This window comes from Halichoerus grypus, chromosome X, assembly GCF_964656455.1.
Source record: "Halichoerus grypus chromosome X, mHalGry1.hap1.1, whole genome shotgun sequence".
In the NCBI taxonomy this organism is placed as follows: Eukaryota; Metazoa; Chordata; class Mammalia; order Carnivora; family Phocidae; genus Halichoerus; species Halichoerus grypus.
In genome coordinates, this window is record NC_135727.1 from 94,065,358 (window position 1) to 94,078,447 (window position 13,090).

The 13,090-nt window shown below is 41.4% G+C and overlaps 1 protein-coding gene across 10 annotated transcripts in view; it reads left to right on the top strand.

Annotated features, from left to right (window-relative positions):
* EFHC2 (EF-hand domain containing 2) overlaps window positions 1–13,090 on the top strand; it is a 211,608-nt gene that overhangs the window by 36,669 nt on the left and 161,849 nt on the right. The window contains exon 1 of one of the 10 annotated variants that reach the window (XM_078063907.1): window positions 356–478. The exons of 8 other annotated variants lie outside the window; for them this stretch is intronic. In XM_078063907.1, the coding sequence (XP_077920033.1) occupies window positions 437–478 (42 nt within the window). In that variant the 5' untranslated portion in view covers window positions 356–436. Of the gene's footprint in view, window positions 1–355; window positions 479–2,997; window positions 3,139–13,090 lie in introns of those variants that run through there. One more of the 10 variants, XM_078063916.1, reaches the window with a different exon arrangement.

Consider the following 13,090-nt stretch of genomic DNA (forward strand, 5'->3'; position numbering starts at 1 on the left):
ACGCTGTTACATTTCTGAGAGCACGCGGATGTCACATCGTTTTCTGCACTTTTCTGTGTTTGAACTAAACATAATAAGCAAATGGCCAAAGTGCGTCAGAATCGGAGGAGCCTAAGCTCTGTAAAGGGGTTAAACCAGAAAGCAGCGGGGGCCGGGAGTGGTGTGGTTGTCAGTCTTTGTGTGCACAGCGCCTGTGGAAAGAAGCCTCGGGAGACCTGCACTCGGCTGCGGGGTGAGGGTGGGCGGGGGAGGAGGAGCGCGCGGGGAGTTTCCCGCCTGGCCCCGCCCCCTCCGGCCCGCCGCAGCTCCTCCTCCTTCCGTGACGCCGCCTCCCGTTTCTAGGTAACGTGGTGGGGGGTTAAACAACGCGGCCGCAAGGCGGCCGCTCCCTGCTGGTCCCTCTTCTCGGCCCCTTGACCCTCGGACGCTGAGAGCCATGGCCCTGCCGCTGCTGCCTGGCAACAGTTTCAACCGCAACGTGAGTAGTGAGGGCGCCCGAGGTCAGAGGTCCCGGCCAGAATCTGGGGTCCGGGCGTGGCCACCTCCCCCGACCCTACTCAAGTATCCTGCTGCCGCTTCACCCCTGCGCACTGGGCACAACTTGGACCAAACTTTGTGGGCCGGGGGAACACTTACTTTCTGTCTCCCCTTTTCCCAGTCTCTTCTAACTGCATCTGGATGCTTTAACGACATCAGATACAGAAGTAGAGTCTTCATAGGTGGCAGGACCCGCGAAGGTAGCCAGTGGTAGTGACGTGATAAGAGTCATCGTTGAGCGTTTAAGATATGCAAGGTGCTGTGCTTTAGTCGCCTGGCACGGCATTTGCTGCTTAGGTCCTATTTTTATTCCCATTTTGCAGTTGAGGAAACTGAGGCACGGGGCGATGAGTCACTCCCTCACTGGCCAGAGCTACACAGTTTCAGTGTGAAATTGGCTTTTTCCCAGGCAACCTGTTTCCACAGCCCAGGTGCCTAGTCATTGTCCTTAATAGCCTGTGTGAAAGAGAGAAATAGAGTTGCTGTTAGGAAAGCCAAGAAACCTGGTCCTCTGGAGGCTGCTGGGGGCCGAGAGGGAAGGGTTCCATCAGCCTGTAAAGTTCGGTCCTAAGCTTTATAGAGAGAAGCATCCAAACCTGGAGGAGTTTTTTCTTCGTTGAGGATTGGGAGGAGTTCATTTCAAAACAAGATGAAAGTACAAAACAACACAACACGACAACACAAAAAACCCTGAGCACCAAAGAATCTTGCCATAATAAATAGCCCCTTATTTAAACAACAGCAGAAAAGTGATTCGTGCTTTTCTTTACACTGGTCACCACTCTTCCCTTGGGTTTGCCAGTTGCGTCTTCGGAAGAAGGTAGGTGATAACACGGGTGGGAGGGAATTCGAGGGAGCCCCTCAAGGTGTTTGTGTAAACCTCTGGTAAATTTAGAACGCAGCAGGGGATTGAATGAAGCGTTTGACTTTCTGGATTCCGAAGTGTCTGTTTTCAAGTTGTTGGCCCTAAAGTCCCAGTTTCCTTTGTGGCTTCAGGCCGCTAGATTCTGACCTCCACGGGTCGCTTGGCCGGACCGAGTTCCTTGTTAAACCGTGGTTTGTGCATTTTTTTGGCTGATGGGTAGACGCCGGCCTTCCCGCCCAGCATTGCCCTTTGCTAAGATTCAGCCAGCCACACCAAGGAAGAAAGACCCTGAGAGGCAGGACACGCAAAAAGATTCCAGAAGTAAACAAGCATGCAGTGTAGGAGTAAATTTAATAAAAATTGAAAGTAAGAGCCCACAGCTTTGGGCCCCGCAACACTTGAGATGACCGATGTCCCTCTACTGCGGAAGTATCACAGCTCCCACATGCAGTGATGAAGAATAGGAAGGAAAAGCAGGGCTTTGAGGAGATATTTTAAAATCTGCAAAGCTGTACTGAGTATACTTTGTTTTATTGTGAAGTACAACACGTGCAGAGAAATGCATAATGGATGAACACCAAGTGAACATCAAGAAACGGAGTATTACCAGTACTCCAAAAGCCTCTCCCTTGACTGGGGATGCCAGATTTAGCAAATAAAAATGTATGTCCCCAGTACTGAATGGGACCCACTTAGACCGAAAGCTTACTTGTTTATCTCAAATTCAAATTTAACTGGACATCTTCTATATTATGGGGCAACCCTGCCTATGGCTCTTTCTTGTCATTACCCCCTTTGCTATTTACTGTCCAGAGTTAACTGTCCTGAATGCGGGGACTGTGGTTAGGTTTTGCTTGCTTTTGAACTTGGTATCAATGTAAACGTCTGGTGTCTTTTGTGACTGGCTTGTGTTTAGCTCAATGTTATGTTAGATTTGTTCTTGGGGCTGTCTGCAGAGGTAGTTTGCCCATTTTCCTTGCTCTGTAGTATTCCATTGTGTGAGTATGACATCATTTATATACCCATAGATAGAGATTTGGCTTGTTTGGGGTTATTAAGAATAGTTTGCTGTGACTGTTCTTGTCCGTGTCTGTCGCTACAATTGCTAGATCATATGGTTTTCATATGTCCAGCTTTAGTAGACACTGTCAAAGCGCTTAAACCAATTTAAATCCCCAGCAGCATGTTATGTTCCGGTCGCTCTACATCGTAACACTTGGTATGGTTGGTCTTTTAAACTGTAGTTATTTCGATCAACAAGTACAGGGAAACTGTAGTTTCAATCTGTGCTTACCCGATTCCTAATGAACTTGAGCATGATTTACACATTTATTGGTCATTTGGATATTCTCTTTGTGTAATACTTGTTTGTCTCTTGTCTACTCTTTCTGCTGGGTTGTCTGCCTTTTTTTTACTTAGTGAAATGTAGGAGTTCTATATAGACTTTGGATGTGACCCTTTTGTCCGACATCTGTGTTGGCAAATATCTTCTAGTCTGGCTGGCCTTTTCACTTTCTTTTCTTTTCTTTTCTTTTTTTTTTTTTTTTAAAGATTTTATTGATTTATTTGACAGAGAGAGACACAGCGAGAGAGAGAACACAAGCAGGGGGAGTGGGAGAGGGAGAAGGAGAAGCAGGCTTCCCACCGAACAGGGAGCCCGATGCGGGGCTCGATCCCAGGACCCTGGGATCATGACCTGAGCCGAAGGCAGACGCTTAACCGACTGAGCCACCCAGGTGCCCCTTCACTTTCTTAATGGTGTTTCTGATAAGTAATTGTTCCTTTAGATTAGTGATTTTTGTTTTTTCTTTAAGAAATTGCTCCTTATGCCAAATATGATGATATTTTTCTGTGTTGTTGTCTGGAAATTTTGTTGTTTTTACCTTTCACATTTAGATTTCTAATCTAGTATAAATTGTGTGTGTGTGTGTGTGTGTGTGTATGAAAAGAAGTAGGGGTCCGGTTATATTTTTTCCTATATGGATATTCAGTTGACCCAGAACCATTTGTTAGCACAGTTCAACAGAGTAAGTTTTAAAGATCTCAGTGGCTCTATGCCATGATTCATGAATTGACAGTATCCAGTTTAGCAGACAGAAGAGAGCTTTGAAGAGCTCTCCCAGGAAGACATTTTATAGGCCTAAGGGGGGCATTACACTAGGCAAAAATTAGATTGGTTACTATAAGTTTACTTTCCTTGTGGGATATGATAACAAGGGCTTTTTAGGCAGATTACCTAACTCATGCTGATCAGGCAATTCATGATTGGCTGGTTTAAGATTCAATTTCTGGGACAGCCAAAACTAAGTTAAGTTTCAGTTTTTGACATGGGGCTTAGTATGATCGACTCCATTTAGGGTCTGTTGTCTTGTCTTTAACACATTTTTGGAAGAGACCACCCTTTCTCTACTTCTCTACAGGGCTGCTACCTTTGTCACAAGTACCCAAATACATGTGGGGCTGCTTCTAGATTTGTGACTATATTTAAAAAAATTATTTACTTTATGCTTCAGACCAAAAGGAGTGTGTGTGTGTGTGTGTGTGTGTGTGTGTGTATGAATTAGGGAATGACAGTATACTTATTAGATATTTTGGGCTGTCATTTAACAAACTAGTATTTATATATTGAGTATTTATATATATGTCATTTAACAAACTTGTATGTGCCTAATTCAGATGGCTGCATTTGCACTAACCTTGTTACTGACTGGTGCCAAAAAACTAATATTATTTTAAAAACTTGTACTTAGTTAAAAGATCATATGTTCTCTGGTGCATAGAGTGGTCAAAAAGTCAGTAGAGCCAAATCTGGCTTTTTTTTTTTTTTTAATCATCCCCCCTCGGCCCCCCACCTCCTGGAGATAGCATAATTACTGGCTGTTTGGGTTTAAAATTATAACACAAGCTAACTTTTATTGCTTTTCTTAGAAATTAAAAAGGAACTTGTTTCTCCCCCTGATTAGCTGCTGAAAGTCATCATGAGCAATAGATTGATTTCTGCCCACAGCTAGGTGATGCACAGCCTGTATTTCTGTCTCCGAAATACAAGAAGTATGGTGCTTTCTAAAATATAAGCATTTGTACCACTGATGACATTAAAATTATTTTGATGTGAATTAATTGAAAACCTTAGGGAAAGGTCACAGCTAAATTCCAGACACATGGTATCTTTTTCCAAGAATTTACATCCTGCCTTTATTTTGAGCTAAGAGAATCTCAGGCACATTGTCAAAAATAATAGGATATTAAAGTTAAAAGGGACATTTCCAGACAAAGCTAAAAATCTTTTCTATAGCATTTTGGACAGATGGCTGGCTAGCTGATCCTGAATGCCCCTAATGAATAATGAGGAGTACACTTTCTGTTTTTTATGAAGCTACCTTGCCACCATCTTAGGAGGGTTTGTTGTCAATAGTCGGTCTCTACTTTATAGTGAAGCAACTGTTTCCTTAGAAGAAAATAAACTATTTGAATTCATAGCAGTAGAATAAAACAGAAATTCAGAATCTCTCTGCCTCTCTCACAAAAGGGTGTGGGCAATACCTTGAAATTTATTTTTATCTAGACTAATATAAGGAAAAGCGTTCTTTGGGAAATTTACCAGCAATTTAAATGATAAACAGCTGAAGGACACACTCTGAGTAATACATAGTATACATATTGACTTCCTCATGGGATGGTAGATAAATCAATTTAAATTTAGCGCAATGACAAAAATAATCATAAAACAATGACTCTATGCACAGGGTGGAGGTTTTTCCTGATCTAAAATTCTGCTTATAGATTTCTGGTTATATTCTTAGTGGTTAATTCCATTGCCTTAAAATAACTTGCATCAGGTGCATACCCCTCAACCTGGACACTCGAGTCCATTAGAGTTTGCCTGTCACCTTATGAGATCAATTTAATGAATCATGGCCAGCATTTAAAAAAAAAAAGAAAAGAAAGAAAGAAGCAAAATGGACTAGAAAAGATAAAAAAATCAGAGTAATGTGTGAGGGCATGGGAACAGTAAGTATCCTTTCGCGGACTTTTGCTTTCTGCCACGTGTGCAAGTGAGCTGGGTTGCACTCAAACCTGTTTGTTATTGTGGTAGCAGAGTGTGAAACACGCTCTCATTAGAGCTGTTTCTACCAGCCCATGCCTCTGTTTTTAATTCAGAACTGCAGTTTCCTTCCAGGCCAGATCTAGTCTTTTACCCTCCTAGAAGCTTCAACAGATCCTAGTCAAATTTTTTCTTTTTTTTTTTTTTTAAAGATTTTATTTATTTGGCAGAGAGAGACACAGCGAGAGAGGGAACACAAGCAGGGGGAGTGGGAGAGGGAGAAGGAGGCTTCCCACGGTGCAGGGAGCCCGATGTGGGACTCGATCCCGGGACCCTGGGACCATGACCGGAGCCGAAGGCAGATGCTTAACGACTGAGCCACCCAGGCACCCCAGATTTTTTTTTCTTAATTGCTGTAAAATTCACATAACATAAAATTAACCACTAGCCATTTCAATTTTTTTTTTTTTTTTTTTTTTAATTTGAGACAGAGAGCACTCGCATAAGCAGGGAGGAGGGACAGAGAGAGAGGGAGAAGCAGACTCCCCACTGAGCAGGGAGCCTGATGTGGGGACTTGATCCCAGGACCCTGAGATCAGGGCCCGAGCCAAAGGCAGATGCTTAACCGACTGAGCCACCCAGACACCTCAACCACTAGCCATTTCAAAGGGTACCATTCAGTGGCATTTGGTACCTTCACAGTGTTTTGCAACGATCACCTCTAACTAGTTCAGAGACGTTGTCTTCATCCCAAATCTCAATCTTTTTATCCCAGAGGGACTTTGAAATGCTTTTCAGCTCTTGGGGACCTCCTGTGTACAAATGATTTCTACAGCCCATGGTACATTAGCATGATCCATGAGTTGTAGATGTAATGATCCAGTAATAATTGTCTCTTCTGAGTAAAAAGTAATAGGTTTCTGTGGATTTGTTAATTTTGGTCAACTTACTCACATGCTCTGTGTGGTTTCCCTTTCCTGCAAAGGATATCAACTCTAATGCAGGGTGGGAGGGGGCCAGCCAGGTACATAGTAGAAGAAACTTCAGGGTTTTTTTCCCCTTACTGTAAAATTTCCTACTTGATTTTTTCCCCCTTTCCCCTTATCCAAGTAGACCTAAAAATCCTCTCATTGTTTCTACTATCAAGGGCCCTAGTAAGATAGGATATGTGGCATGTGGTATCAGTAAAAGTAGTTTTTCCCCCTATTTAAAACTAAAAATGACTTTTAACCAGCTTTTCTTGAAAAACAAATAGGCAATCAAGCTTAGCTTACCTTTCTTTCCTTTTTATACATTTAGAAAATTCATAAAGCAACATAGTACATTTCTGTTCAGTAACTGTTTTAATCCAAGATGTGATTTACTTTTTAAAAAAGTAGGCTCAGTTGATTTAATTTAAATAAAGGTTATAAATTCATTTTAATTAATGCTGTTTACAACATGAAAATACATCGACAATGTTAAGTAAGTCACTAAAACCATATGGCAAAGGAATATGAATAAAAATATAGCCTAAGACTTAATTTTATATGAGACTTAAAAGTTAAGCTTTATGGGGTGTCTGGGTGGCTCTGTAGGTTGAGCGTCTGACTCTTGGTTTTGGCTCAGGCTATGATCTCATGGGTCGTGAGATTGAGCCCTGCATGGGGCTCTGTGCTCAGCCGGGAGTCTGCTTGGGGATTTTCCCCCTCTGCCCCTTCCCCTGCGCTCTTACTCTGTCTCTCTGAAATAAATAAATCTTTAAAAAAAAGAATATTATTTTCTTAAAACTAAAAATAATAAAAATTACCTCTTAAATGTGAAACCTGTGCTGGTATTCTGCCACATAAATACTGAATTCTGGGTCAAATTTGAGATAAGCACACATAGATTTCATTTTCAACTGAAATGAGATTTCTGGCCTTCCTCTTGATACCTGTTAACAAGGAAAGCTTTGCTTATAGGAATCAGAAGTTGAAAAACCACAGCAAAATGGTCACTGCTTCCCTATGAATGACAGGATACTTGACTTTCATATATATATATTTGGAACTGGCATAGGTATATGTTTAACTTTACAAGAAATTGCTAAACTGTCTTCCAAGGTGGTTGTATCATTGCATTCCCACCAGCAATGAATGAGTGTTCCTGTTACTCAGAGTACTCGTGAACAATTGGCATTGTCAGTGTTTGGATTTTAGCAATTCTAATAAACGTAGAGTGGTATGTCATCCTGATTGAAACTTTTTTCCCCTGGCAGTTAATGATGTTGAACGTCTTTTCGTCTGCTTATTTGCCACCCATCTATCTTCTTTGGTGAAATGTCTGTTAGTGTGTTTTGCCTGTCTTTAACTGGGTTGTTTGTTTCCTTCCTATTGAATTTTGAGAGTTCTTTATATATTCTGGATACAAGTCCATTGTTGGATACGTGCTTTGCAAATATTTTCTCCCAGTCTGTGGCTTAAATTTTCATTCTCTTAAGGCTAGAAAATATGTGTACATTTTTAAAGATAAAATACAACATGAATCCAAACTGGTATTTCCAATGCAAATGAAGGATTATAGGGTTTTTATTTAACTTCTTTGATTCTGTATTTATCTTTTACTTATATTGAGAATCTTGATTCATAAGGATGTTAACATAATTATTTTCTTGCTTTATCCTATCATAAATAAAAATATATATCCATATAATATTTTCTGATCAATTACATTATTAAGAATTTGAGTTTTCAAATGGTTTAATATTTCTTTTTTTTTTTTTTTATTTGATAGAGACACAGCAAGAGAGGGAACACAGGAAGGGGGACTGGGAGAGGGAGAAGCAGGCTTCCTGCGGAGCAGGGAGCCTGATGCGGGGCTCCATCCCAGGACCCTGGGATCATGACCTGAGCCGAAGGCAGACGCTAAACGACTGAGCCACCCCAGTGCCCTGGTTTAATATTTCTTTGTAGTTCTTTTGTTTTATATATCCCATTAGGAATGTATGGTCAAATTATTGGGTTTTAATTTCATTTAAATGGTTCCTGACAGTATGGTTAGGTCACCAACTCAATACCCAGTTAGGTTCATTTATTTCATTTTTTTAAAAATTTTTTTTTAAAATTTAAATTTCTTTTAAGATTTTTTATTTTATTTATTTGAGAGAGAGAGAGTGAGCATGAGCAGGGGGAGGAGCAGAGGGAGAGGGAGAAGCAAACTCCCCCCTGAGCAGGGAGCCCGATGCAGGACGGGATCCCAAGACCCTGAGGTCCCGACCTGAGCTGAAGGCAGACACTTAACCAGGAGTCCCTAATTTAAATTTTAGGTAGTTAACATACAGTGCGATATTGGTTTCTAGGGTAAAATTCAGTGATTCATCACTTACATAATCTTGCTTTTTAACTTTAAAAACTTTGTTTTACTGTAGTGTAAAAATAGAACATTTATGTGGTTTCAGAGTCAAATTTACGAAGTGAGGTGCATTCAGACAGGTATGTATAGCTTTTGTCCTTGTCCCTTCAATCTTGTTATCTCTTTCCCCTTCCCTCTATAAGTAGCTTAACCCAAAACTTTTTTTTAATCTTTGCTTTTTCTGTTTTTTGGTTTTAAACCAGCAAATTTTAAAATACATTCACATGGTCTCTTATTAAACAAATGGTAGCGTACTCTATACATTCTCTTACGTCTTCCATTTTTCCTTCTAACAGTGTATCTTGGAGATCTCTTCATCGTAGTGGACAGTTTTCCTCATGCTATTGGAATGTGTAATCCATTCACAGCTACAGAGTACTCCATTGTGTGGACATAACCATAGTTTATTCAGCCCATCCCCTTTTGATATATAGTTGCATTATTTCCAGTCTTTTGCTGTTACAAATATTGCTGCAATAAATAGCCAAATTTGGGTCTCAAAAGAAACTACGGAAAAAGTAAAAAGTCTGCCTATAGTATGGGAGACAATATCTGCAAAGCATATGTCTGATGAGGAACTTATATCCAGTGTATGTAAAAGTGAGCAAAGGATCTGAAGAGATATTGCTCCAAAAAACCTTTACAAAGAGCCACGAACACATGAAAAGATGATCAACATCATTAGTTGTTAGGAAAATTCAAATCAAAACCCCAGTGAGTTATTACTCTATACCCGCTAGGATGGCTATAACAAAAAAGACAGTACCCGGTGTTGGCAAGGATGTGGAGAAATGGGAACCCTCATGCATTGCTGGTAGGAATATAAAACAGTACTGCTGCTTATGGAAAAGTTTGCAGTTTCACAAAAGTTTAAACATGGAGTTACTCTATGTCGCAACACCCCCGGGTATACAAGAGAAGAGAAACGTATGTCCACAAAAAATGCAAACGTGAATGCTTAGAACAACATTATTCATATTAGCCAAAAATTAGAAATAACCCAAATGTCCATCAACTGACGAATGGATAAATAAAATGTGGTATTAGCCATACAGTGGAATATTATTTGGCCATAAAAATACTGATACATGCCACAACATGGATGAACTTCAAAAACATGCTATAAACAATATGTAAAAGACTGCATATTGTATGAGCCCGTTTGTGTGAAATGCGCAGAATAGGCAAATCTATAGAGACAGAAATTAGATGAATGGTTGCCTAGGCCCATGTGGGGGAGGGGATGGAATGAGGAGTGACTGCTAATGGGTATGAGGTTTCTCTTTGGGATGATGAACGTGTTCTAAAGTTAGATTGTGGGGATGATTGCACAACTTTGTAATTATAGTAAACTCCATTGAATTGTATATTTTAAATGGGTGAACTTTAGAATGTATGAATCATACCTCAATAAAACTGTTGGAAAATAAATGGCCGAAGAAAGGAGTTGGTGGTGGAGAAATCACTGGACAGGCAAACAGTAGGTGTCTATTGTGCCAGATCATGGGATGGTTTTGATTTAAAGGATTTTGTTACTTGTTTCCAGGATCCACTGAAATACCTTTGAAATCCCATTATTTCAGACTGGGCCACTTCTTGAAGCTGTCACTCATACTTTGGAAATGACATAATATTCCATTGCTATTCCTAAATGTTAATTTGGGGTTCAGGAATTAGAGTCACTTTGCCTATTCGGGGATCAAACACCTAACCTTGGTTGCTTTTGTATTCTGTTCTGAACTTCATAACTCTGTTACTTAGGATAGATACTTCTGGCTATAAGTAACGGAATACCTGACTAACAGTGGCTTAAGCCAAATTGATCTTCTTATCAGAAGGACTCTAGTGGTGTGGCAGTTTCAGGTTTAGGCAGTGGCCGATGAATGTCATAAAGGACTCAGACTCTTTTTATCTCTCCATTCTGCTATCATGAGAATGTTGGCTTTTCATTCTTGGGTCTGTGGCCTCATGGATGCAAGGTGCTTGCCTTAGTTCCAGACATCACAACATCTCATAACCCTATTCAAGACCAGTAGGGAGGAGAGGGAGGGCAAAAAGGCCCTTTTTTTCAGGAAATGAAGTGTTTTCCCGCCCCCCCAGTAGATTTCCCCCTTACATCTTATTGGCTAAAATAGAGTCATATGGCTCTCCTTTGCTAAAGGGGTATTGGAAACTTGATTTTTCACCATCTATTTTTGGAGCTGGGAAAGAGAAAAGGCAGTAAATAATGGCTTTTGGGAGCTAAACCTTTGTCTGCCACACCAACCACGGACTCGATACCTGTGAGTCTAGATTCCCCTTCAGCCTTAGCATTTCTTTTCTCTTTTCTTTTCGAGAGAGGGAGAGAGAATGAGCAGGGTAGGGGTAGAGGAAGAGGGAGAGAATCCCAAGCAGCTCCACGAGCATGGAGCCCAACGTGGGGCTCGATCCCACAACTCTGAGATCATGACCTGAGCCGAAATCAAGAGTCCGATGCCTAATCTACTGAGTCACCCAGGGGCCCCAGCACCCCTTCCTTTAAAACATTTTTGTTTGTGTTTTTTAATATATAGGTAATACGTGAGTATGCCATCATTGTAAAAAATTCAAACGATACTCTTATTTCTTAGCAGTTTTCTTTTCCGTAATGGAAAACAAGCCTCATACCCCAGTTAAACCAGCATACTCACTGTCTGTCCTTTGAATATATTTTGGACTCCGTTGTTAAACTACTCAATTATTGGTTTACTTGCCTTCTTCCTGACAGCATTCTTGTGCTTCTTCCTGTTCCCATCTAAATCTTAGCTTTCCCTCGAAGGGTGCCTCTACTCCCCCTCTTCTCATTAAAGCCTTCCCTGATCATTTCAGCAGGAGACCTCTCTCTGTCTTCATAACCCTGAACACACCTATATTGTCCAGACCACCCATTTACTGGCTTATTGCCTGTGTTGTGTTTTGCATTCTTTATGTGTGACTGTGACATTCCTCTGCTGACTGGGGAACTGTGATTGATGGCTCTTTGGGTTGCCTTTCCTTCCCCGGGGCAGGCCCTTAACTAGGTGCCTGTTGATTGTCTCTGTCTGCCTGTAGCCGCCATGCCTAAAAACTAGGGGCGATAAACACAGTTTGGGAGAATCCTCTCTGGAATTAGCTTCTCGCCTGTGTCTTCCACTGTTGCCGTAGAGCAGAGGATTTCTTATTTTAGCAACAGTGACTATAAGAGAGGAAGAAAGTCATGTGCTGCTGCGGCTTCAGTAGGTTGTAAGCCTCTCAGGATGCGTGGCTTATGCCAAGTGGCCAGGATAGCATGAAGATGTCACATACAAGCTGTGACTCAAAGCCTCTTCTGTGGCCCCTTGTGCCCCGCAGAGGGACATTTCTCTTCTCCTTATTGGCATCCAGTTTGGCCTTTTCCAGAAGCAGCACATTCTTCTCTGAACATTCTTGAGGCAGGACCCCCTTAAGAGACCAGTCTCCCGACAGCAGGGTTCTAGCGCACACGTAAGGGAATTTCTTGGGCCATTTCCCGAGGAGTTTATCCTGTTACTATAGTTGTAGAAAGGGCAGAGCCAACTCTGAGGGGGGAGGGGGACCCCAAGGCAAAAGGAAGGGGGAAATAGGCATTTTCACTCCCCCATTAGCCAGGCCCCCAGGATGCCTGAATTTGACCTGACCACTCCACTGTGACTAAGTACTCAGCTTGGCCAACTGAAGGCCAAAGAAACTTTGTGCTTTCCTGACCATGTGTTTGGCATCCGCAAGGAGGGGATGGTCATAACGGCTAGAGTTTTGGGGGAGATCAGGTCCATTCACTTGGCTTGCAGTTAATTTAGACTACCTTTTCTTTGGCACACGAGTTTGGCGACTGAAGCCAAAATGTTTGTTTTATCATTTATAGGGCTCTTTCCATCTCATTTTTGTGAGTCATTTATTGCTCATCTGTGTTTCCATTCATACTTCATACTTTATAAAAGGCACCAGTGTGGACTGTCTCCTGGTTACCAAGGAAAGTAGATCCACTCTTGCCTTGTACTGGTAATTGAAATTTTTATGGAGGAAAATTAGAGATTCACGTGTAGCTCAAAGGAATAATACAGAGTGATCCTGTGTACCCTTTACTCAGTTTCCCATTGGTACCATTTTGCAAAACTAGTATACTACCAGAACCAGGATATAAACATTAATATAATCCACTGATCCCATTAAGGTGTCCCCAGCTTTACTTGTACTCATTTGCGTGTGTGCATTTAGTCTGTACGGTTCATCACATGTGTGGGTTGCTGTGATCACCC